This window comes from Girardinichthys multiradiatus, chromosome 1 (genome assembly GCF_021462225.1).
Source record: "Girardinichthys multiradiatus isolate DD_20200921_A chromosome 1, DD_fGirMul_XY1, whole genome shotgun sequence".
In the NCBI taxonomy this organism is placed as follows: Eukaryota; Metazoa; Chordata; class Actinopteri; order Cyprinodontiformes; family Goodeidae; genus Girardinichthys; species Girardinichthys multiradiatus.
The window spans coordinates 32909555-32936244 of record NC_061794.1 but is presented as its reverse complement, the minus strand read 5'-3'; the positions used below and the strand labels follow the sequence as shown (position 1 = coordinate 32936244).

Sequence of the window (26690 nt, the reverse complement as noted above, 5' to 3'; positions counted from 1 at the left end):
GATAAAATAGAACAAACTTTCTATATTTCATTCAGCCTTCCTGTTATCTTGCTCTCTCCCTTTCTCACAGTCTGAATGAAGCACAGACAGTTTAAGACTTTAATGAGACTGTAAATAGCTAATTTTGAGTTTTTCTCTTTTGGTCTGTGTCCACACTAAAGAGTGTTGTTGCAATATCCTGATGGAGTTTAGGTATGGTGCATTTACTGACAGGAAAATAATCAGACATTTTTGTTTTTACTTGTTGGCCAATTGTCACAAATGTAAGAATCAGAAAATCGACCGATTCGGACCACCATCGGATTTCTCTATGCAATAGCTTGCCAGGAATTGTTTCCTATTTTCTTTCAGATTTAATTATTGTACTGTAAGATTGTTGAACCCAGCTGTTCATGCACAGCAGATTTAGCTGAGTGCTCTGTTTTTAAGGTCAAGTCCTTAATATGGGAATTGATCAATTCTAGAAAAAAATCCTCCTCATTAGTTCAAAGACAGATGCAGGACTGACTGCTGTTTTCTGAGTCACTATTTGAAACAGATGTCTGCGGTGCTTCTGACTGAGATTAGGAAAAGATTTAAAAAAGGCATGTCCCTGCCAGCGACTTAAGTTCTGAAAAGCTCCAAATACAGCAATAATTAGGTCAGCTGCTGCTCTTCTATGCTGGTGGAAGTTAGTAATAATGGAAGCCAGATGTACCCCAACCAAACCGATGTTTTGATCCACTGTGTAAAACTTGCCTGCAGCCAAGCATCTACTCAAACATTGGTTCTTTCAACAGTTACATTGTAGCTGTTCAATTCATGGTTTTTATTACTAATACTTTCATGGTGGATTTTAAATGCAAAGCAGGCCTGATCTGCTTCAATTCTGGGTCGCTCACTGGTGTCTTTCTGGCAAGTGCCATTCCCTTTATGACCACCCGCTTCATTGCAAAGGACCCCAGTCTGCTCTAATTAGTCGGATAACGGGTTCTGAAGTGTAAATTACCTCATGTATTCGAGATAACGACACCCCTCCAATGCCACTTTACTGTGTGCTAGGAGTGTGTTGCGGCGGGCAAATGGAGAAAGCCCGGGCACTGAGGCGGGCATTGTGACAACACTGGCAGGACTGAAAGAAGCCTTTGTCTGTGGGATTTCAAATTAGCCTAGAATTGATGCTAGAAGAGAAGGGAGGGCACTAAGACACACTGGGATTGGTACAAAAGAAAAAGAAGGAAGCCTAAAATCCATTTGAGAAGGAGCAAGGCTTAATGGGCGCAAATTCATTGCCAATGGCAGATTATTCTGCTTTTCTAAGAAAGCATGGGTAATCATGTAGAGTCAGAAGGTGGACTGAATTACTCAATTATAAGTTTAACATGGAATGCAACTGACAGTCTGCAACTGTAGCTTCTTTCTTGATTTGAGAGGACATATCTGCAAAGTTCTTCCAGTCTAGAAAATTATGGATTTTAGTTGAGTGTCTTCATTGCATCATTATATTTCAAAAATGCATGTAAAAGCCTCCGAAGCAATGTCAATTTGATGGTTTTGTTCCCAAATCAGTTGTTTAAAAGCATAATTTCACATATCTGGAAGCTCTATTTAACATGATTTTGTCACAACCAAAGCATCTCATCTGGTTACATGTTTCCCATTTAAACCGGCCAGGCAATCTCATGCCAAGCACTTCAATGGTGGCACAAAGCACAGATAAGACATTTTCCACTGTTACGGCTCAGTGTATAGGATTATATCCAGACAAAAAGCCAGTAACATTGTGAGGAGGTGCTCTCTTACAGGCATGACTTCATTAAATCCAGTCTCATGTATTGTAGGGAAAGTGCCGCCAGTGATGCCCTCCATTATCTTCACAGAATAGGAATCCCCACTGGATGAGTGTCAGGAAATTATCATGCAAAGCCATAGACTACATGTTCTAAATGTTAAGAAATCTGCTGTTAGCTCTCAAATATTTACGTTTCTCAGCTGATTTTGAACAGTTTGTAATTTATTTTTTCTAATTCTTGAAGAGTGTGAATGTGGAAGGACTATATATTGATGGAATGATTCTACAAGGGTGGAACAAGCGAGGAGGTAAAGCTAATTACAAACAAGACCATTGTTTTTATTATACCCAGAAGAAATCTGAGTACTTGGCTTCATGTTTTCAGTTGTTAAATAGTGATACACCTAGGTTCAAGAGCAATTTCATTGGCACTACTGAAGCCTGCCCTTGTGTTCAAAGGTCTGACTTGAGTGGTGCAGAGATCCAAGGAAGGTTACTCTTTGTTCCCTGTTATTATCATCTACCGCCATGAGCCTAATGTAATAGGACTCCTAGTCCTGGAAGGCTCTGGGGTGTTGATGTCTGCTTCTTCATCATTTCACGTGACATTAATGCCAAGATGGATCGTCCACTTAGTGTTTTAGAGGAGGAGGAGGGTGCATGGAAAGATAAATTGAGAGAAGACTGAAGAACTGCTTCTTTACAGGAAAACCACAGAACAGCTGCTGAATCTGAGGGTTTGGGGGGGTGAGTGAAAAAGGACTTTTATTGATATGGATTGATCTATTTCAGAGGAGTTACTGCTACTCCGGGTGGCACATTTGATTCACCACCTGATCAAAACCCTCTAGATAATTTCTGGGTTACAGAACGTAAAAAAAAAAAAAGCATTACACCCCCCGAACTTGATCAGATTTTGTCACCTTGTAATTATGAGCAATGGATTTTATTGAGATTTTATGCAGTAGACCACATAATTAAAAAATGGAAGCAAAACAACTGATTATTTTTACATAAAAATAGTAAAATAAAAAAAGTGTGGCATACATAAACTACAACCCACGAGTTTAGAAGTGGGATCAAATTTCTTCTATAAAAAAGCTGTTTAATTGGCATACTATGAAACAAAGTAAACATAATATTATTATAGGATTACACTGTATAATTATCTGGTGTTTTGGATATTCTCCTTTGGACTTCTTTCTTTAAATTAACTCCCCCTGGCTTTGACAACAACATGACAAATATATGATATGCAAACTGTCATTTATTTTTTACTTATGCTAAAAAGGTTGAAATTTTGACCCTTTATTCTGCCCAAAACTAGCCTATTCTTATAGTTTTTTATTTTTTTATTCTTCAGCTAAATTGAGGAACATGGAGCCTTACAACGAAAGCCAAGTCTGTTAATGCTGTAAATATAACCCAAAATCCATATAACTCATTTGTTTTTAATAAAGGCGTTGTGAACAGAAGCATTTTGTTGTTTCCAATTATTTGGCCTGTAGTGTATGTAGCCAGCCGCCACATAAAAAAAATAATAAATCTCTTGCAAAACGGTTCAATCCTGCAAGAAAACTTGTAAAAGACCTGACACTGGGGCAGAGGTTTACCTTCCAACAGGAAAAAGAGCCCAAACATACAGGAAGGGTTTACATCAAAGTATATTTATGTATTAGAGAGGCCTAGTCAAAGTTGAAACCTATTTCTGTTCAGACTGCAGACTTGCAGCTGTAATTATGACAAAATATTGGTTCTGCAAAATATACCACTCGGAACGTGACAAACTGAAAAAGGTTAAGGGGTGAATACTTCAGAAAGGCATTAACTTCCTAGTCACACATGTATCTTATTGACTGCTATACGTGTGTTTCTGAAACACCTTTAGATTTCCATGGATCCTTATAATTGTTGCTAAACTGAGTTAATTTAACAACCCAAAGCCCACCCGCCAAGCCCCCCTGTCACTAAACCAGAGGGATTTTCTGCTCTGGATCAATGGGTACAAATAAATCAACAACACAAGCACTTCCATTAATGACTGTAAACGCGGTTTTTCCACTCTGATTCGCTCCCACCCAAATGACCTCAAATTCACTATTTCACTGAGTGCAGGAAATGCAAAGGTCACCTAGTAGGTTTTTATGTAGTCATGCAAAGGGCAAAGTATGACTAACCAATCATTTATAGGGTTCTCGTGAAGTTTATTTGATCTAATTCACAGCTTTCATATTATTTTGCCTTGTTCATGTTGCCGCTCTACATCTGTTATTCATGCCTGGTCTCTCCTGGAAGTGACTTGAGGTAGATTTAGCTTGCCGGACTTGGTATGAGTTCAAATGACTTTGAAAGGATTTTGAAGGACATGTTGGTTTATTCCTCATCCCTGGCTTCAATTTGTTGGAGAGAAATTCAGGAAAAAGTTTCCTATGCTTCTGCTTTTCAGATCTGATGGACAAAAGATTTAGCATGAGGGGAAAAAAGTGAGCTGTGATTGATGCATGGCTTTTCAAAGGACACGGATGATGAAGGCACTGTGGGGGGTTAGGGAAATTAGAGCAACAGTGATGGCAAAATGAGAAGATGGAGGCCAGTGAGAGAAGTGGAGAGATGCAGTAAAAATAAATACGGTAGCTGGTGTTCTCTGTCTCACTCTCTCTGTCATGGCATTTCAGGGCTGCAGCACTTTGAGAGGAAATCTGTTTGGAAGGAACTGACATGTACATTTTGCTTAAGTGCAAAGTGAAGAAGGTGGAGAGGGAAATTGAGGTCAAGAGACTTTATGAGAAAGCATGGAAGTAGGACAAAATATATTTATAACAAATATATATTTTTTCCGTCAGACTAAATAGTCTTGAGCCATGTGGGGGTCTGTCCATCACTTCTTCAAGAGGCAGACTAAGAGTGAGAGGCAATATGGAAAAAACATGGCCTTTAAGAAAGACTACAATAGATCACAACATTCCACCAGAAGTAGAGCTTATAATAACTTACTTACAAACATTTAAAACACTTTTAGGCAGGTTATGGTGAGATTATAGAGACGTCTGGACTTTGTCACTCAGTGCATAAAGACTGTTAGTGAATCGGTGAGATGTTTAAAAATGAAGTCAGAGGAAGCAGAAAGATGCAAATAGCTATTTAAAATTAAACGTAATTTTCTTGTACATGTAAAAAAATATTGAGAAGACAGTTCTTTTAGGCAGCGAAATGGTGTGAGCAGGATTTCAACAGATAACAGGAAGGCTGAGCAGAGTACACCAAATATTCTCTTTTTGATCCCTTTGAGCTCTCCGCGTATATTGTCTATGACATACATGCACAGGCTGCTCTCTCTGTAATGGTAGCTGTACTAATTGCTAACTCAAAATGCTAAAGATAGTTTAAGGTTTCTATTCTAAGTCCCTTTGTCCTTGTTTTAAGATATAAATAAGAAATCTTGTTTTTCATGACTTCTCAACGCAGAAGTGATAATGGTTCTTAGAGTAACCAGCCTAAATCTGCACCACCAGGTTAAAGCTTTAAAAAAGCTGAGATTGAAAATCAGACAAGACTGGCGATTGTAGAAATACAATTTTTGCAGTGTTCCAGCTTGTGTTAGTATTAACACCCAGTTCACTCGGAAGTGAGGCACGTTTGTGGCTGATAAAACAGCTGTCAAGGCCTCACCTGTGGTGGCAAAAGCGACAGCCGCCGGCCTCACTTAAGCCTGTGAGTGACTTCTTCCTAATGAGCTCTGCAGGAGGCACCAGATTGTCCTCAAGATAATTCCCAGTAACATTCCCCAGAGTGTCAATATGGTCATCACACAAATAAATGTTATTAACTCTTTATAATTTTGGCACCGAGTTTCCTGAGCTGTGTTTCCAGTGTGGGGCCCAAGGTGAAGGAGGATACAGAAGGTCGAAGGTTGCCACTCATGTGTGCATTTAAATCAGTTCGGAGTCGCATCTTAATCAGGTTTAGTGGCAGTCTTTTCATCTGGATTGAACTGCACTGACCCACCAGCTGAGACACATAACCCTCACCAGGAGGAGACCTGAGCAGCCAGCTGGTTCCGCTTTGTTCAGTTGAAAAAAAATAGGTTACTCTGGTGATGAGATTATCTTTACAGACCTAATGAATTTACTGTTTTATATTGTTTGAGACATTTAAGCTGCTGATGCTCTTAATGCTGCTTTTCCAACTTTGCATTGATGCTGGTCTCCCTCAGAAGTTATAGTAATAGGACTTTTTTATTTAATAATACACCAACATCGTTCATCAGACAAGTGCATCATTAAATAATGGCCTAACTCTGCTCTGCACTTGGTGCGTAATTATTAAGCAGTTAACGGAGCGTGCATTTAATTTTCAACTCTGGGGGACTCTTTCTATTTTCAGATGATGGATTGAAAATAACTCAGTGGCCTGTTCAAAACTTGGCATGTTGTTTTATAACGTAAACCTGCTTTAAACCTCTCCACAACTCTCTTTCTGCTGTGTCTGCTGTGTTTCTCTAATGTTCTCTAACAAACCTTTGAGGCCTTCAGAAAACAGCTTTATTTAAACTGAGATTAAATTACAAACAGGTGGACTCTATATACTAGTTGTGTGTCTTCTGTAACCAAATGGTTGCACTGGATTTAGTGTCGGGGTGTCAAAAGACAAGAGGCTAAACAGAAATGCACTTTTTAGATTGTTTGTAAAATAAAATGATAGCCATGTATCATAGTTCCTCAACTTCAAAATTATGTGCTACTTGTTGGTCTGTCACATAAAATCCTAATGAAATCTGGAAGTCTGGTTGTGTCATTGCGAAACGTAAAAAGCGTCAAGGGATGCGAATGGTTTTGGAAAGCCCTATATGTAATGATATTTAATCTCCAGGCAGATGTGCATCCAAGTAAAACCCCCTCAGGAGTGACTTTGTGCAGCCGAGAGGATGGATTTTGATGTGGCCACATAGTGATAGCATGAGAGGAAGGGGCTAAACGTGCAAAGGGATAAGGATGGTTAATTGTCTCTTCAGTAGTTGGTAATCTCTGTCAAATCTCCTACATGAGCGACCCCTCACACTGACACACATAGGCAAAATCCCAGGCATATGCTTTACTTCTTAGTGACACATATAAATATGTACGTATTCAGCACAACACAACTCAGCATTAAGTGCCACACATTAAAAACACAGATATGTGTGATGTTTTCACCCTTCCTGTAATTTACAATAAACTCCCTTGCCTCATTTGACTGAATATTCCTGACAAATTCCTTGCAGTGATCCCTATTTTTATTTATAACAATCAGTGAGGCTGCATTACTCCTCCCTTAGACAAGTGGTAAGGTTTCACATGGTTCAGTAGGGCAGATTGAAGCCTTATAGTGGACGGCCACATCTCTGACCTCTCTGTCCTTTATATTATTAATGAGATCTTTCCTCAGCTGCAAGAGGTATCAGACTGCACTTACAGCAGAAACAGAGTGGTGTTTGGTGATTGGACGAAACTGCAAGTTAACATGAAATATCATCTTGTTTCTCTGGCACACTTCTGGAACATTTCGGACAGTTTTTACACTATTTTCTTTTTTCTTCTGCAGCTTCCTCACTTGTGCCTATTACACCATACATACAAAGAATGAATCCTAATGAGACTCTCTTTTGGATAATTAGACCATTTCAGAGCTTACCACCCACTCACAGGAAACGTGTGTCCCTAGGAGACAGAGAAGCAGGCTTCAATCCCTTTAGTGCAGTTAGAAGTGTCAAGTGAGAGGGCTTTTGGCCCACTGCCCGGAAAGACACCTGGCACCTACCTCCCAAAACCTTCAAAACAGTTGCAGTGTGGCAGCTTTCATCAGTCAGCGAATCACCATCACTCACTAATTTAATCTTAAAAAGCTTCCTAGTGACCGCTTCTCTAACTCTGTTTTCCCTACAGACCAGTGAGATGGTGGAGCTCCAGAGGACTCAGCTACGTGACGACATCAAGGAGTACAAGTTCAGGGAGGGTCGTCTGCTGCAGGACTACACAGAGCTGGAGGAGGAGAACATCTCCCTGCAGAAGCAAGTCTCCATGCTCAAACAGAGTCAGGTGAGGAAAGCTGCATGTTGGCAGGTTTTAAGCACATAAAAGCATAAACTGGTGAGATAAATGGACTGGTAAATGGACTGAACTTAGATAGTGCTTTTCCAGTCATGCAGACCACTCAAAGCGCTTTACACTAGAGCAACATTCACCCAATCGCACTCACTAACGCTCACACCGATACGCAGATCGGTAGGCAACTTGAGCTTAAGTGCCTTGCACATCTACATATGGCAGGAGGAAGCTAGAATCGAACCCACAACCTTCTGATTGCAAGACGACTACTCTTCCCACTGAGCCACAGTCATTACGCTGCTCATAATAAGAGCTGTGCTCATTTAATCTACTTCTTATAACCTGCCTGTTTTCAGTAATAACATAAACAACAAACATTACCACTTAAAGATGATTCTTTCTCTTAATTTAATTCTCTGCTGAGTTTTACATGTTTTAAATCCATTATGAGAGGAATTTCAAAAATATACCACTGTAACTAAACACGTCTCTTTAAAACAATATTTATTTTCATTTAAGTTCACACTTATATTCAAAAGCTAATTGTTTTGAACCTTAAATATTATTTGAGCAACATCAAATTTTGTAAACTTAAGAGTATTTGGATAGGTTTTAAGCGGGACTACACTAGTCTTCTTTGCTAACAACCTTATTGTACTTTTTTGCCTAATAAAAAATAGATTTGTATATTCTTTTATATGCCATTCCCCATACTGATAAACAGTATGTAACACAAGTCCCTGTTGCCTGTAAAACTTTTACTAGAACCCTTTTTTCCTCCACTCAACTTTCCCTTAATATGCTGTGATGCAGCTTCTTTAGCAGTGATGTTTTTTGGCTTACCCTTCTTGTGGAGACTGTTTTCTGGACAACCGCTGAATCAACAGCCGTCCCCACAATATTGTAGGAAGTAATATAACATTTCTGTATTAAAACTCCTTTATTTATTGGTCTCATGTAATATTCAATATTTTGGTGAAACCAAATCTGGCATTTTCATTAGCTGTAAGCCATAATCATCAAAATAAACAGAAATAAATATTTCAAATATATGCTTAGTAAAATTATCATTAAAATTGAAATTTAGGGGGATTGTTTTGTAAAAACATGGTCTAAGGTGATAGAATTGTCTTGTAATGATGCATTTCGTTGTTTTTGAATCTTCCTCCTCAGTTAACCCAATGGCTGATTCTCTAAACTTCCAGAAATCCTGACTTTCATCTGCTCTGTCTAGGTGGAGTTTGAGGGTTTGAAGCACGAGATCCGTCGTCTAGAAGAAGACACTCAGTTCCTGAACAGCCAGCTGGAGGACGCCATCCGCCTGAAGGAGATCGCTGAACGTCAGTTGGGTGAGGCTCTGGAGACCATCAAGACCGAACGGGAGCTCAAGGCCTCCCTGAGGAAAGAGCTCTCCCACTACATGAACATCGGAGACACTCTGTATCATTGGTAACCAGAACACAAACAAGCTGCTGTCATACTTTAGGTAAAGCATTTAAGGCATCAAAAAACATAATTTCCCACATTTTTCCCTCCCCAGTCCTCTAAGCATTTCTCTGGACGGCCTCAAGTTCATCGATGATGCTGCCATTGAACCTAACAACGACGAGGCTCTGCTGGGATATGAGAACAGCTTCACCAAACTGGCCAACACCATCAATGAGGACAACCGCATCTCCACACCTGAGAAGGACGAGCTCCTCCGCCCGGTGCCCAGCCTGGTTGACGACCTGCTGAGTGAACTGAACATCTCAGAAATCCAGAAGCTCAAACAGCAGCTGATGCAGGTTGGTCTCAGTTCTGTTCTGGTCTCTGTGCTGTTCCTTCAACAGTGCAGTATTTTCCATCACTCTGCGATCAGGTCCTTTTCATATTACTTTTTCCTATCAGTTTAAGAGGAAAACATTTTAGTAAAATGCAAAACAGATGAAAATCATAAAAAAAATATCAAAATGGATCAACATTTTTTACTGATACTAAATATTATAAATAGAAATACACAGATAAATGGTCTGGTGAACAGAATTGGACCATTTTAAGCTTGTTTAACCCTGACCGAGAGGAAAATACACTATTCTGTGTAGCAGTTGTTACTGTTCTGCCATTTTGTATCAGTGAGGTGTTTAAAGTCAGAGGAAGCACAGAGTTATAAGATGCCATTTAAAAGTGAAAACTGTTTTCTTAGATATTTTTTGAGAATTTGGCTAGAAATGGCATCAACAGGTGAGAGCTTTACAAAAAAACAATTGGAGCCTAGAAATTGGCTAAAAATCCGGATCAGTCCATCTCTAACTACTAAAGGCAGAATTCAACTGTATTTAAAGGTGTGTTTCTCAGAGAAGAGTCTTGCTGTATCCTGACCCAGGCCGCCGCATTAATCTAAATCCCATTAGAGCAAAGTTAATCCAAAGAGACGCAGACACATACTCTCCAGGCTCCACTGGGCCCTCAGGGCAGCAGGTGGTGGCACCGGAGGTCCTGCCATCTGCTTGTTTATCACCACAAGATCACACATGTCTGGGTGTCATGGTCACAAGAAACTCACCCGAGTCTTTGGATAGCAATTGTTTTTCAGGCTACAATGTTTTTTGTTGTCTTTTGACTTCATCAGATATAGTAGTGGCTGCTGGGGAACATCTGTTTTAGTGTTTTACTGCAGTGGCAGTAAAACAGGTTTTTTTACTGCAGGTTTAGACAACTGTGGCCACATAACATAACATTTGTCACATATAGAGACCCCTTCAATAAATTAGAAATGTGGTGAAATGTTTTTTTAAAAGTTAAATTCACTAAATGAAACATATTATTTAGATTAACTACACACAGAGTGATGTTTTCAAGCCTTTATTGCTGTTAATTACAATGATTTTACACTTACAACTAATGAAAACACGACATTTAGGATTAAAATATTACATCAGAATATTACATATTTTTAAAAAGATACTTTTAACCTGGCAAACGAGCCTCATCAGAACACATATTCTAATTTTCTAATTCTTCGCTTTAATTTCAAAATCTTGGTTCTGACTTTTAAAGCTCTCCATGGTCAAGCTCCCCGATACATTAGAGCCCTGTTGTGTCCATATATCCATTCTCGAAGGCTAAGGTCATTGGATCAGAATCTTCTTAAGGTCCCTTACACCCGTTTTAAGACTAGAGGAGATCGTTCCTTCCAGGCCGTTGCGCCAAAGCTTTGGAACGATCTCCCGCTCTTGTTACGTTCTCTTGATTCTGTGGACGTTTTGAAGAGCCAACTTAAAACCTATCTCTTTTGCTAATCTTTTTAACAGTTCCAATGCGTTGGATGTAGTTATGCTACTATAGGCTTGTGACTATTATATTTACCACTACCCTCATAGTGATGGTTTTTATTACATTTTTTGTGCCTTTATTGTTTTATCTTAATGTATAATTGTGCACTTCTGTAAAGCACCTTGTGACCTTTAATGTCTGTGAAAGGTGCTATATAAATAAACCTTTACTTACTTTACTTACTTTACTTACTTTACTTAAGTTATTGAATATATCTATATTATGCAGTAATAAACGTCATGCACATAACTGTCTTACTTATTATGAGTGTAGTTTCTGAACTAGTTCAGTGCTGATTAAAACAGCTCTGTGCAAATGTGTAAGACGACCCATACTGGCTGACCTGAACTGCTGAGGTCACCCTGACCCTGATGCTGATATTGCTGGCACTCTGCCTCATATTTTGCGGTAACACCGTCCTGATGCTGCTGTGGCTTACCACATAGACAGTTAATCCTCTGACTTAATATTATCTGTCCTCATAAGCAGAAACCCCCTTTCACATCATCAGGGCATTAAAAAAAAACCTACATGATATGTCTCTGTGTTTCATCTCAGATGGAGCGAGAGAAGGTCAACCTGCTGTCCAATCTGCAAGACTCCCAGAAACAGCTGGAACAAGCCAATGGGGCTTTGTCAGAGCATCAGGAGAAGGTCAACCGCCTCACGGAGAACCTCAACGCTGTCCGTAAGCTCCAAGCCAGCAAGGAGCGTCAGTCTGCTTTGGACAACGAGAAAGAGCGGGACAGCCACGAAGATGGAGACTATTATGAAGTGGACATTAACGGACTGGAAATACTGGAGTGCAAGTACAAGGTAACTTAAACTACTCTGAAACAAATTTTAAAAAGTCAGTATTTTTTTATGCTCAGTCATCATCTTTGTCCTGCAGGTGGCTGTGTCTGAAGCAGGGGAGCTGAAGGAGGAACTGAAGACCCTAAAAGCAGAATACCAGGCCTGTCAGTCACGTTACGAGGAAGACCGCAGCCGTCTGAAGACTGATGTCAGGTCTCTGGGGGACAAACTGTCCAGTCTGGAGAGGACTACACATGCAGAGAGAGAAGAGAAGGCTAAGCTGGAGAAAGAGCTGCGCAAGGTGAGTGGTTGTTCCGCAGAACGATTTATATCCTTCCAAAGAGCCATAAATGAATTTATGTCTTTGTGCATGTTTTAGTTGAGCGACGTGGCAGGCGAGTCCCAGGGCAGTCTGAGTGTGGCCCAGGATGAGCTGGTGACATTCAGCGAAGAACTGGCCACCCTCTACAACCACGTCTGCATGTGCAACAACGAGACCCCCAACAGAGTGATGCTCGACTTCTACAAAGAGGGTAAAGGTGGTCGGAGCAGCCCGGAGGGCCGTGGTCGCCGTTCTCCTATCCTGCTCACCAAGGGTCTCTTCCCAGAGCACGGTAGGGCCGACCTCAGCGATGGATCTCCCTCACCCGTCTCCTCTCTACCTTCTCCTGTGTCCGACCACCGTCGCGAGCCCATGAACATCTACAATCTGGTGGCAATCATCAGAGACCAGATCAAGCACCTGCAGCTGGCCGTGGATCGCACCACGGAGCTGTCACGCCAGAGGGTGGCATCTCTCGAGCTCGGCACCGTGGCTGACAAGGACAAAGAGGCCTGCATGGAAGAGATACTAAAGCTGAAATCTCTGCTAAGCACCAAACGGGAGCAGATTGCTACTCTGCGGACTGTCCTGAAGGCCAACAAGCAGGTGGGTTGATCGGTTTTGCCTGCTCTTGTCAGTATTTGTTCAGGCTGCTTGAAGTTGCAATCAAAAGTCCCTGACAGAGAGAAACGGGGCAAGGGGGAGCTATTTCAGGTCTGATCAGCTGTTGCACCGAACAAGTTGCAGACAGGGACTATCACAAACACCAGCTGAGACAGCAGCCATATGGTGACAGCTGAACTGAGTATCAGTGTGTTCAGGAAAACAGAGCTGCTCTTTAAAATGCAAAGAATTCCAGCCATAATGTTGGGTGTGTTTGCAGTTGCTCTGGCAGCCCTTAAAGCTAAGTGTGGGGCTATTCACCGAGAGCAGATATAAAAACACTTTAGAAACTGGCATTTGACATTTATCTGCAAAAAACTAGTCCACTTTAGCGGAGGTGGACTCTTCAGGCCATTTTAGATTAAGTGGTCCGTTCACTTGTAGCCTTCCAGGCTATACACCTCTAACATGCATCTTTTAACCATGCCTAAAAAGCAAGAAATAATAAAGGCAACAAAGCCTTTCTGTTAAAGAAGCTATTTAAGATCAGTGTAGTCCATGTTCTGCAGTCAAATAGCAGAAAGACTTAACGGACTTGAACTACTGAATAGTTTTAGACTTGGCTACGGTATGACTTGCAGAGATGCACCGATCAGGTTTTTTTGGCCAATTTCTGATCGCTGTTCTTTGTAAAGCTTTGACCTACTGATGTCAATCTTAGCTCATTCTCATTTCTCTTTAAGAACCACAATACTATAACAACAGCCTTGCTTTGAGGACACATTGATTATTGAAATTAGGAGCAGAGCCGACATCACAACAACTTTATCAGACAGTAAAACTGTGTTTTACTAATACTAATAAACAAAAAGACAAGAATGATTCCTGAGATGATATGTTAAACCGTTTTTAGCACCTTATATTAGCAATTAGCATGATTATCCTTATTAACTGTAAACAGGAGTGTCTGTGTGTATTCTGTAAAGTAAAACCCTAACTCTGAGATTTCCCAAAGACCGCCAACATTTCCAAATCTAGAATGTTCCATAACAGAGAGGTAGAACGCGTTCAGGCTTCCTGGAATCTGCCTAAAGTCTTGTTGTCTTGCAGCTGAATAAATCAGACATGTCTCCACATGTAGAAAATAATTTCCTTTTAAATAGCTTCTTATATCTCTGTTTCCTGACACCTCGCCAGTACTGAAAACTACACCCATACTATTCCATACCTGTAGAAAAACCTAAACCACTGTGTTTATTTCTCCTTAAGTGTTTTCATGAATTATGGACAGAAATTCTTATTAAAATGCTCAAATCCCACATATAATTTAATGAAATTATATATTATCATCTAAAACCTTTTTGTTACACTGTATTCCCATTAATGTTGGTTCCAGTCATGGTTTGGTTAAGTTTACTCTTATAAGGTTCTCGGTGCATCTCTACTTGTTAGGACAGAAAAGATATCTCCCAGCTGCTCTCAATCTTCTCTCGCTCTTGTACCCTCACAGACGGCTGAAGTTGCTTTGGCAAATCTAAAGAGCAAGTACGAGAACGAAAAGGCCATGGTGACCGAGACCATGATGAAGCTGAGGAATGAGCTGAAGGCTCTAAAGGAAGACGCCGCCACTTTTTCCTCTCTGCGAGCTATGTTTGCCACACGGTAAGAAGCACGCCACCACGCATAAGGCTCCTAAGTGAACAAAGCATGATAAAACCTCTTGAAATCTTGACTATGCTTGTATCTCCTGGTAAATTGTCTTAGGTAGCATTTCCTCTTTACACTAATGAACTGGCATCAGTCTTAATCCGTTCCAGGCTGCCATGTTACTATGGGGAGACGAACAAGTATAATTCATGTTAAAAAAGGAGGCGGGTGTTATTCTTAGATCTATTGTTGCATGCAAAGACCAAACACACTGTAAACAGGTAGCTAAAGACAGGATTATTGTTCAAATATAATCCATCTGTGCCATATGTTGTCTGCCTAGGGCATATTCTGCTAGTTTTATTCATGCCATGGAAGAAGATGGTATTTATTGTGAGACTTTAGGAGTGACTGTAAGTGGTGTGTTTGTGTGTATGTGTGTGTATGTGGCTCAGATGGGCCGACAAACTCACTAATCTTTTCTGATTCCCAAGAGAAGATGGTCAGAGGTTGGGTCCATAATCCCACCTCATCTTGGTGGCGATTACGCATTCATCACATAGTAGACCAAGTCTTCACACACTGCTTATTGATTTACCTGTTATGTGTGCATAGGACATATCCTGTTTTAAGAACTTACAAAGTGTGTATTTGTTGTAGAGGTTTAAATTCAAATGCATTTAAATGTGATTTTCATTGCAGTTATGATGCAGTTAGTGGAGATGAAATGCAGTCATTCTGTATTCCTGCATTTAGGGCTCTTTTACAATGCACAGAAGAGCCATAGATTTACAGTACAGCAGGGATGGTGGTCTGAGATGATAATGCAGTTTTAAAGTGGGAGGAGAGTGCTTGCAGCTTAGAAGACCTCATCTTACCCTTGCAGAAATTCGATACCTATCTTGGTCTGCGTTGCACTTACAGAAGTAACTCTCAGTGTCTCAGCAAGCAGTCACAGTAGTTTACACATGGGTATTTGCACGTTGTCAGTTTTTGGTGGTATGCCACGGAGTGAAATGAATAAAGGACGCACATGTTGCTGAGTTAACCAACATTACACTTCGCTGTTTATTATGCACTCTACAAATCTGGCACTTGTGGAACAGTTGAAATGAGAACGTTGCTGCTGAGGGAAAGGCCATAAGGGGTCTGGTAAAGTGAGACAAAAAATAAACTTTTTGGGCTACATACAAATCACTACTCCTTCCATTTCAGTTATGCACTTCTTTGTATTTGTATCACAAAATAGTCCCAATAAAAAACATAAAGGTTATTGTTTCTAAATGTGACAAAGTTCAAAGGGTATGAATAATTTAGCAGGGCACTGTGCTCTGGATGAGCCTCTTAAGCTATTTTTGTCTTTATTCTCCTGTTTTCCTAAGGATACAGTTAGGTAAGGTAAGGTAAGTTTATTTATACAGCGCTTTTCAGCAACGAGACACTCAAAACGCAGTTGATTTTTTTTTAACACTCTATGTAGTTTAAAAACTGATATCAATGCGTGTGTTTTCATCTATATTCTCAAAATACCTGCCTTAGATTAGATCTGCTTCTGTGCCCACCCAGCCCCAGTTGTACACCACTGTTGTAGAAGTACATTCAGTCTGTTTATGGGATTCATGCATTGGTATGTAAATTCTGTCCTATATGGCACAGAGTTGGGTCAGGGGGCTCTTTGAAAAGCTGGGAGACTTCCCTGGCTGAAGTTTCCCACACTCTCCACCTCCTTTGTATCCCATGTGCCCCTTCCATGCTTCTTCATCACCAAACAGATGAATCTTTAAGTATCTGGTGACGAGAGGAAGGACCAGGCTTTTAGTTGAAGCCCACTCTAGGAGCCCAGTGATCACCTCTGACAGTGTGTAAAAGAAGATTTAGGAAAAAACTCTCATCTACAAGTGATGTGTGGTCCCTGAATAAAGGAAAACCGGGAGATGGAGTGGAATGGGAAAATGTTTAGGTTTTAGTTTGAACAGCTCACTTATGGAGTTGGTTGAAACAGGAGTTGATTTTGCAGTGGGGATTTGATGGACTATTTTTTTTACATGTGTTTACATGCTTCTCTTTGTTTCCCTCTGAGAGTCTGAGCCCCTCCAGCTGCAGGCTCTGGTGTCATGTTAACAGTTAAGTTCCTGTCTCTAACATTCCTCAAACATGCCTCGACATGCTCAGCTCTCGGTGGTCCACAGTCAAACCATTTGGCTTAATCTCATCCTGTTATTTTCATGCTTTTAAAAAAAAATATATATGTTCTGTTCTTTTTTCCCCTGTGCTCTATCCGTGTGATCAGCCACGTTCAGATCAGGACTGTAGCTCAGGAGGTTGATTCTAAGCCTTCAGGACACCTTCAGGCATAAAACGTTATTTTTTATGAGAGAAGTAAGATGCTGGGAGCCACTGTAAATTTCCACAAAGGATGCAGATAATAAGCTTGTCTGTCAAAGACATCATTATGGCATGTATTCATCCTACACAGGCCAGCAGCCGCCTCCTGGCTCTCTTTATTCTCTTTATGCCACAATAACTCGATCAGCGGGCCAAAAAGGCTCCTTTTGTATCCCGTCGTCGTTTTCCCGGGAAAATCTCACGACCTCCCACTCCTAAGCAACACACACTGAACTGTCTGAAGAGACAATATTGGCCCCCCACACCTAACAGGGTCAGTCCCAGTCTCACACTGGGTTTAATGAAGAGGCACTGATCCCTTTTGTCTGGGTGTGTCCCTTGGGGAAGGGCAGAGCCAGGATTGACGGGGTGAGAGGGGTTAGTTTGTTTGTATGTTGGTCTGGTAAGGGCAGAGTTCACATAGCCAACAACCACGTGCAGAACTGAACACAACAAAAACATCTGCGGGCGTGAATGCCTTTTGACTTCACAGCAAAGTTTCCACAAAACAAAAGGTTTAATTCCAGATGGTGTTGGCAGTTTTACTTGTTCTTTGAGTACTTCTGGGCTTTTATGTGGTAATTCTTTGTCCAAACATTACAAACTAGCTTGATATTGAAAAATTCATTTTGAGATATTAAAATAAACTTTAATTAAGCTCATAGAATGTCATCATGCCATTTATTTTAAATTTATGTTTTGTTTATATTGCTGTTCAATTCAGTTTTATTTACATAGCGCCAATTCACAACACATGTCGTTTCGCTTTACAAAGTCAATTCAATCGAATCACACAGATTTCAAGTCAGGTACGTACATTCCAATTAATCCTCACCATCAAACACTGCAGTCAGACTCTGTTTATTATTCAAATTGGTTAAAAAGTTTTTCCATGTAAGAAAACCCAGCAGATTGCATCGAGTCAGAGACTTGCAGCAGTCACTCCTGGACCAGCATGTAGCGACAGTAGCTTGCATTGACTTTGCAGCATCCCTCATACTGAGCATGCATGTAGTGACAGTGGAGAGGAAAACTCCCTTTTAATAGGAAGAAACCTCCAGTAGAACCAGGCTCAGTGTGAGCGGCCATCTGCCACGACCGACTTGCTATGTTTTTTGAAAGTGGCAATTTATTATTCATTTAAAGATTTTCAGTTGGTAAGTAACAAGTAATTCACAGATCAGAATACCCTGACATCATATGCTATTGGCAGCAATGCAAGAAACCGTAAACATAACCCAGCAGTTGTAGGAAAAATAGCTGTACAAAGATGTTACTAGCAGGCAGAAGGCCGGACGTGGAGTTGTCTGAAGTTAAAACAAAGAATGAGACTTGGTGTGTTCTCCATTTTAACCAATGGTTGGACTGGCTAATGGGTGGCGGTAGAGTCCACTGCTTCCTGTACTGCATCTGGGTTTACATCAGACAGCAGATCCACCGCTTTGGAAGGATACTAGCTACCAACACAGCTAGGACATCCAAGAGGATTCAAACACGTTGCTATAGAGATGGTCAAAAATCAAAAGTCAGCTATCTTTAGCTTTTTTTCTTACATGCTGCAGTGTAGTTGCAGCTCTAAATGTTCCACCCTGTTATTTTTTTACTGCACGTCAGTACTAACTCGCGCTCAGTTATTGGCTCTGGAGCCCCACCTCGGTCTCCAAGCACACCACATTCTGTGCATCCTCACTCAGTCAGCTGGCTGCCTCCTCAGCTGTTGGCCATGCAAAACCCTGCCCCTGCTGGGATCGCACACACAGCAAGTGTCATTCTAACTACAAAAAACATTATAGGAAGATAATAAATGAACACAAGAAAGATTTATTTTGTTTTTTAGACCTAAACCTAGAGATGCACCCATTATTTGGGTAACTTATCGACTGTGATTGGTGATCACTCAAATACCGAAAAGTCAGATTTTATTTTATTTTTTTCTATGCTACTGCATTTATGTCAGCGAAACAAGGAAAGCGTAGATGAGCATGATGGAGATGGAAAGGGTCTGATACAAGCAGCAGAGAATGTTGAGGGCTGAGAAGTACGATAAGACCCAGGAGGGAGGGTGAAAATTAGACAGGAGTGCTACAACAGCAGATAGAGCGTGGAGATAGAATCCCTAAACACAATCCCGTTGAGTGACCCAATTTTCTTACCTGTCAAGCCTTAAAGTATTCACACATACAAGGGCACTGAGGACCAGGGCATAATGCTGCTGGGCTGCACACGATTGTTAGTTGGCCTACATATTTTGTGCTATTTGATGGAAGGGTTGGAACAAAGTGAGAGTCTCACTGCAGCTAGAAAAATGGAGATCAGATGTGAGCAATAACACATTCGTCTTCTTCTTTTCACTCCCCTGTTTCTCATTCTGCTCCTGAACTGAGCAGGAACAAGGTCTTCTGAATGACGATGTTGATGCTTTCATCCTTTGTGACCTTGTATTCCCTGCACAGGGGTTTTCAAAGAAACTCAATATTTTTGTTCAAGATATCTCACCTCATCATATTTGTATTCTTTTTTCATTAAAGAAAATCCATAATGTGATGATTTGGAATGCAAAATGATGCTAGCTTTGAACAAAATGTTAACCTTTTTTGGAAAATATTTTAATAATCTCAGAACATACTGGTAAAAAATGAAACTTGATTTCTTTGTGGCGGAGGTGGCAAAATGGCTGATGGAGTCAGAAGTAATATTACAGGAACATTTTCAAGCGTGATATTTGTGGCTTATTGCTGCCATCTGCTGGTTGTAAAAAATAATTGCAGGGACAAAGGAAATATCCTTGCTAGTCTTTTGAAAGGTTGATTTCCTCCATACTCTCTGCATGGATGCAGCAATTCATGCAAATGGAGGCCATTGCCAAATATTTAGTGCATTTACTGTACAGTACACAGACATACTTTTCAGTAGAATTTAATTTCTGTATCAAAGATTATTTTTTTCAATTGGTCTAGTGTAATATAAAAATGTTCTGAGAAACTGAAATTCAGGTTTTAAAGCGAACTTGCTTACTTCCTTACACACATTTTTCTGTTTGCTTCCCTGTTGCAGCTGTGATGAATATGTCACCCAACTGGAGGAAATGCAGAGGCAGCTGGCCGCAGCCGAGGATGAGAAGAAGACCCTCAACTCTTTGCTGAGGATGGCCATCCAGCAGAAGCTGGCCCTGACACAGCGCCTGGAAGACCTGGAGTTTGACCACGAGCAAGTCCGCCGCGGAGGCAACGCTAGGCGGTCTAAGGCTCGCAACAAGGCCACTGGCGCCGCCGCCACCGCCCCCACCGCCAGCAACCCACACGCAAGTCAGAGTCTCTCCTGCTCTGGCTCCGGCCGACCTGAGCTCAACAATGCTATGCCCAACAGCATTCTGGGAGGCCCCGCCATCTTCTGCAGCGAGAAGTACAAGATCTACTGCGATTGAGAGGCGACTCAGACATCCACGTGGACTGCTGTGTACAGAGGGCGGGGTTGGGGGGCCGAACCCACCCTGCTCTTAGTGTTAAAGAGCCCCACTCGCTCGCTTTTCTCCCTGGCCAGCCTGCGCTCCTCTAGGGACTGCTGTGTTACTAACCAGCTGCTCGTTTGTGCTCGTGTAACCACTTAGGGGAATGCAGTGTTATGTACAGTGTGCTGTGGACTGTAGTAGACATATCTGGCATGTGGGTTAAAGGGCCCTGGTTATATTGGGGGGGGTGTTGTGGATATTATGGAGTGTCTATTCTTTCCGCTGTCATGGTGCTGTACCTATGATGTAAAAGGTGGCAGCTTCTGTGTTTATCTGTTCTGGCCCCCTAGTTGGATTGCCCGGTAACATAAACACATTGTTGGGAGGTGGAGGCATGTAAAGATGATGTCGGACTGAACGACATTCTCTGTTTTGGCGTGTCTGTAGGTGCTCCTTTAACAAAAATAGCCCCTAACCTCTTCCCCTTCCTCACCATCCTGACCCAGGACTCCTACGTCTGGCGGTCCATTTTTCAATCAAGTAACTGATGTTTACAAGAACATGAACTAAAATATGCAAGCTCCCTCTGCTTTGGGGCTAGGGGAGCATCAAAATGGATCCATGTACCAATTTAAATCAAAAAGGGGGATTTTTGGTTTTATATTGTAACGGTTTGGGCAGAAAAAAGGAGCACCTGTGACCGCAGGTGTTCATTTCAGGATAAGTTTAAAGCTGTGACGCTAGCACACCAATAAAACAACGTCAGTAGGATCGCATGGCTTCGCAGCTGAAAACGCTTAAAAAATTGTTAGTTATTTTCTGTCATCAGGTGTGTAATCAGAATTGCAGTGCTCGACATTGCAAAAATCCCAGTTAATTGGTGTACGGTGAAACACAGGAGGGCTGTGTGCTCCACATGACCCGACATGTCGCAGCGGGTCTTATCAGAGCCATATCACAAGAGAGAGAGAAGGAGGAAACGTTTGACAAATCGATCTTCACATCTAAATTAAGTGCACTTCAACATAGGTGCCTCAGGTGACTTCTTCTGTTTTACTGTGAACAGAGATATGATATAGTTTTGTTCAAAAGCTATTTTTTAAATAATCAGCAAATTCTGGAAGAGCACAAATTATTTAAAGAGAAAGGTCCTCAAATCCTGATAAGGCAACCCTGACTGCTCGGCGAAAGTGCCTGTTGACACAAACATATTAGGTGTATTTATCTCTTGATGATGCAAAACCCTGTCCTCATGTTTCAGGTCTCCCCCTCTCATTTATCATGTCCCTGCTGGAACTTTGGGAGATCGCTCAGTAGCTTTCCAATAATCTCATAAGGTTATGTGGCTGAATAGACATGGGCCAGTACAAGATAAGGTTGAGTAAAAATACTTAAATACATGGTATATTCATGTAAATTTAAAAGAAAAATGTATAGTTGGGCTTCTTTCAAATCCCAGCCATAGATTTTTTATTATTTTCGCTCATCTAGGAAGCGTGTTTCTGGTTGGAAATTAAACGGTAATCTCCCAAAAGGATAAGAAAATGTTCTTGATTTATGAGAAAAAATAATCTCTCTGTTCATATTTCCAATTTAACGAAAAACGTCATGTCAAAGTATGTATACCCTTCTAAATAATCAATGGAAAAGCCCTAATGGTCAGTTCTGCAGTGAAATGCTTCTTAGAAGTGTTGACCCACTGGTATTTTTGACCATTCAACTTTCACAATGAGCTTCATGTCTTTGACATTAGAAGCCCTCCTTGTCATCACCTTAATCTTTAGCTCCCTCCATTGATTCTTTATTGGCTTCAAGTTGAGACTCTGGCTGGCTTCAAAATGTTAATATTACTTCCCGTCGGAAGAAACATGTTCGTCAAACTAAAAGATTACTTTAAATCTATATCTGCCAGGGGTGTAAATAATTTCAAGCCTAACTGTATAAAAGGAGCTAATTCTTTTTGTTTAAAATTAGAAAAGTAACAATTTGTCCTATCATAATTATTACAGCAGTAGTAGCAGTAGTGTTACCAAAGGTAATATTAGCTGGGTAGTTAGTCAGGCTCTCTGCTCCGGTAGTGAATCTGCAGTCTGTTGTTTAGCAGGCTTGCCAAGTGTGTGCAGCGTCCAGTAACAGATGGGGGAGGGGCATCGTTACGTTGCTCTGTGCTCCACACAGCTAAAAGAATCTCTGGCATCTTTTTGAAAGTAATCTGAACCATAGAGCGAGTATGAGGAAATAATTTTAGCGGTGTTGAAAACCTTACCCATTTAAAATCGTGGCATACCTTGATACCAGTAACTGGCCCATGCCTATGGCTAAGAAAGAAGAAAAGCTTTCCTTATGTCTCTAATCTGAGTGTCTTGTTGGCTAAAACCGCCTTCTCTCTTGTAGATTGTCAGCAGCTTGCTCCCTCAGCATCACCACTCACCCTTTAACTAGGACAAGGACTTGTGGGGAAAATATTTCTGTCAGGTAACGTCCTCCCTGCTTGTGTATATCTCAATGTTGAAGTGAGGGGGCCCTCGTGTGTGTGTGTGCGTGCGCTATTTTTTTTAACCATTTGCACAGCGAGGGCCTCATTTCTGTGTCGTTTGGTGTGTGAGGACGACACTGCGCACTGTTTTAGTATTTACAATAGCTTTACACCATTGCAAGCTAGTATTAAGCAAATAGTTAAAAAATGATAAAAGTGGGTCTTGTGTTTATTAAATCCATGTACTACTTGCGGATCATAAACATTTTCGCTTAATGATGTTAAAAGCAGGGTTGATGAAAGGTGATCCTGCAAGATCTTTTAAAATTCTACCATTTTCTAACACTACAAAGCTCTATATGAAACTCTATTTTCTTGATATAATCCTTCAGGTTGTGATCTTGCTGGATCCTACTACAGTATTCTTACATCTTTGATACAATGCAATGTGGATTGATTCCTAATATAAATGGAAAACTGTTGGTGATCAACCCTGCTTGAGCGTGCATCAATAGGCCACGGCACAAAGCATGGACTCAAGGCTAGTGTACGACTTACTGAAAAAATGAAGAAGAAAAAAACGGGTCATTTACTTCCATGTTTTATAATTTAACATAAAACTAAAAGACATCCTGTTTCTACCAGCTTGTGCTGAAAAGGAGAGAGACCTACACGTTAGATGGGAAAACCAGATGTCTGTCTAATATTGTGGAGAAAGACGTCCAGGGATTTTCCAGGGGGAGAAACTCCTGGTGATATTTAGAGACAGGAAACTGATAAGTGGTCACTCGGTGGACCCAAGGACATTGATTCAAATGATCCAACCTTCTCCTTGTATAGGCTTTGTGGTTTCGCTGAGCTGTAGATAGATCTCAGGATGTGATCGTGACTAGAATCCTTAGATAGACGAGTCTCGACTGTCCCCCATCTGGATTGAAATCAAAGTCTTTAATTAATCCGGTGTCATTACAATATGACACCTCTGCAGCTCCTCCTACCTCCGCCTGCAGGCTTCTCTCTCATCACCTCTGAGTTTCTGTTCTTTAAAGCCTGCATGTGAAAACTGTTCTCATTTTTCATTAACCTTCATGGCACATGAGAAGCTCATCCTTCTCTCACCTGATTAGTGGCTTCATCACTGTCCTCAGACGAAAGGTTCACACTACTTGTGACATTTTTTGGCTTCCCAGCTGCGCTTGCAGGATAATATGCAGTGAATGTTCACACCTGCAAAAAGTATTTATTGGAAAACCCTTAAGATGGGACATTATTTGGCTTTGAGCTCCTAATATCTCCTTCTGCTGCTTTGACTAACAACAGCTGCCATCTCCTCCATCATCTGACCATATTAACAGCTGTTCTCAGACTACCTGAACGCTAAGGATGCTGACCCTTTCTTGTGTCTCCATTTTCTAGTAATTTTACAGTAATTCCTCGAGGACGACAGAGTACCAACACAAAGTTCTCTCTCGCAGCTGCAAAAACTTAGAACTGTAGCTGATTTGGACTTGAAGACTAAAAAACTAGCCTGACTTCTACGTCTGAACACTAAAATGTGGCACATCGACGCTTTTAATTTTGCATAGCTGCTGGAAGCAAACTTCTCACAAGTCTCACAACAATCTGAAACAGATTTTGATTGGTTAATCTATCAGTCCTGTTAGACGTTAGGGGACATGTGGTTGTTTTTTCATTGTAAACAAGCTGTTTCATTTTTTTATTTTAGTTTTTCTCAATGTGCACTTTGACTATATAGGATTATAACATTATTATTAATCTAGGAAAGCGTGGTAGTACTATGGTTTGTGAGTTAACCAGTATAGATTAAAGACAATTAAATATACTAATTACTTGAGTAAATGCTCCACAAACCATAAAAGTACTATTATGACTGTGTCCTTGAGATTTTATCCATCAAGTAACCATTCTTAACTTGTTTTGTTACGTTTTACATGATGTAATGTTGTTTTCTTTCTTTATATGTTTGTTCTACTGCCATGGTCTATATAAGAAAATCCAGGGTAATCAGATTCTGGGGTTTTTTCATGTATTTATTATTCCTAGGAATAGTTCAAAAAATTATACACAATGAAACTTGACAACGCTCTGACTCAAATGGGTAAGTTGTGTTCGGGAGATAAAGTAAGAGTTGGAGTGACGAGCTTTTTTCCGAACTCCTTCCCGAGGGCGTTCCATCCTAACGGATCACTGGCCTTCAGAATTCTCTGCAAATTGCGACTATTAAATTCCAAATTGGAATTGCTTCGTTCTCTCTTCGTTTATCGTGCCAAATGTTGGCACACCGTTTAGGTCAACAAGAATCAGGACTCTGAAAGAAGACGAGGTGGCCGCGGCTCTCCATGCTGCCACCTGGGCTTTTGGGTTTTTATGTTCTGTTGGTTTGTTTAGTTCTTCGTTTCTGACCAGTAGTGCCTTTCATTGTTTCAAGGGAGAATCTTAGATTAGGATTTTATGTTGTTTTTTTCTAGGTGTGGGATTTGGGGTTTGAAATGACTGTGAGCAGCAATAAGAACAAAGTGATTGCAGCCTCTTTTTCTGCATGGGTAAGGTAATAGTTTTAAAATTAGCTTATAACTAAAATTGTATTGAATTGTGCAGGTCAGTGATCAGATAAATTAATTCAGGGGTATTAAGAAAAGGTTGCTGTTTATTGTTTTTTGTTTTTATCAAAAAGAATTCCTTTGGCCTCCTGTTGTTGAACTAAATGTGCTGGGGGGCAAATCGATGTACAATTGGAAACATCTACGCATCTCTAGCTTTGTGTGGTGAAGGTAATGTGATCCTTATAGTATTGTTGGGGGGGAAAAAGGTGCAGAAAGCACACTTTTTTTTCTTTTTGTCTCTTTTTAAGTTTGTTTTTTATTATATTAGTATTATTAAATCTTTTTTTACACCATGTTTTGAATATTTACGTTTCAGTAAACAGAAAACAAAAAACTAGCATCAACAAGCTTGAATAGTGCCATTACAGCCAATGCTTGTTTGTTGAGGCGTTAAAAGTTACCAATATGGAAGAAAGCTGGACAATTAAAGTGCAATTCAGATGCTGTTTTTTCTTTTTTTTCTTTTTTTTTTTACTGAAAAGTTTTCTGTTTGCTGGAAGCTAAAGCATTGTGATAATAAAATTAGCAGTGCAAACTATTGTCACATTGTCTTTCAGTATTGATCCATAAGAGTTTGATATCTTTATATAAAATAACCACTTCACCTGTATGTTGGTATTTATTTGAACTGTCATGCATTACTGTATTCCTATCAATAATGTTCATTATGATTAGTGGCATATTGATCCCAGCTAAATGTCATATGCATGTTCCTCAGTCATGGGACCTTTACACAGGATTGAAAACAAACATGTAAAGTTTTATCCGGGACGATTTTGAAAGAAATATGGAGGAAAAAACTAAAAGAAGCGGGTTGAGTTTGATGTATTACTGCTGAATTATTCTTATAAAAGTGTTTGTTTTCTAGCTGAGAAGTGGGGTGGCTGTGTAAGGGGAGTCATACTGGTTGAAATCAATAAATGTGACTAAGTTCCAGTTGGTTTCAGTGTTGTTGTTTTTTATAGCTCATGCACAGCAGGAGCAGATGAAGGGTTAACTGGGGGGAGTGCATGTTCTGGAGCTCTGAGTGTTCCCAGCTGGAAGTCGGAGGAATGGGGGGGGCTTCCCAGCTGTCCAAGTGGGCTTCAGGATGTGATCACATTACACACAATGCACAAAAGCACCTACATCCCCCTCTAAACTCTTCTCTTTTTTTCTACTGTCTCACTTAAATCTCTCCTCCCCCTCCCTCCTTTCCTCTTCTGCTTCTCTCCATTTCCC

General features: G+C 40.6%; 1 protein-coding gene across 1 annotated transcript in view; it reads left to right on the top strand.

The window, feature by feature from the left end:
• The window catches only part of LOC124868933 (protein bicaudal D homolog 2-like), a 51072-nt gene extending 24667 nt beyond the window's left edge, over window positions 1–26405 (top strand). The window contains exons 4-11 of the mRNA XM_047366594.1: window positions 7693–7845; window positions 9089–9303; window positions 9395–9641; window positions 11728–11985; window positions 12062–12265; window positions 12344–12892; window positions 14400–14551; window positions 19976–26405. Coding sequence (XP_047222550.1) covers window positions 7693–7845; window positions 9089–9303; window positions 9395–9641; window positions 11728–11985; window positions 12062–12265; window positions 12344–12892; window positions 14400–14551; window positions 19976–20345 — 2148 coding nt within the window. The 3' untranslated portion in view covers window positions 20346–26405. The remainder of the gene's footprint in view (window positions 1–7692; window positions 7846–9088; window positions 9304–9394; window positions 9642–11727; window positions 11986–12061; window positions 12266–12343; window positions 12893–14399; window positions 14552–19975) is intronic.
• Window positions 26406–26690: the final 285 nt, after the last annotated feature.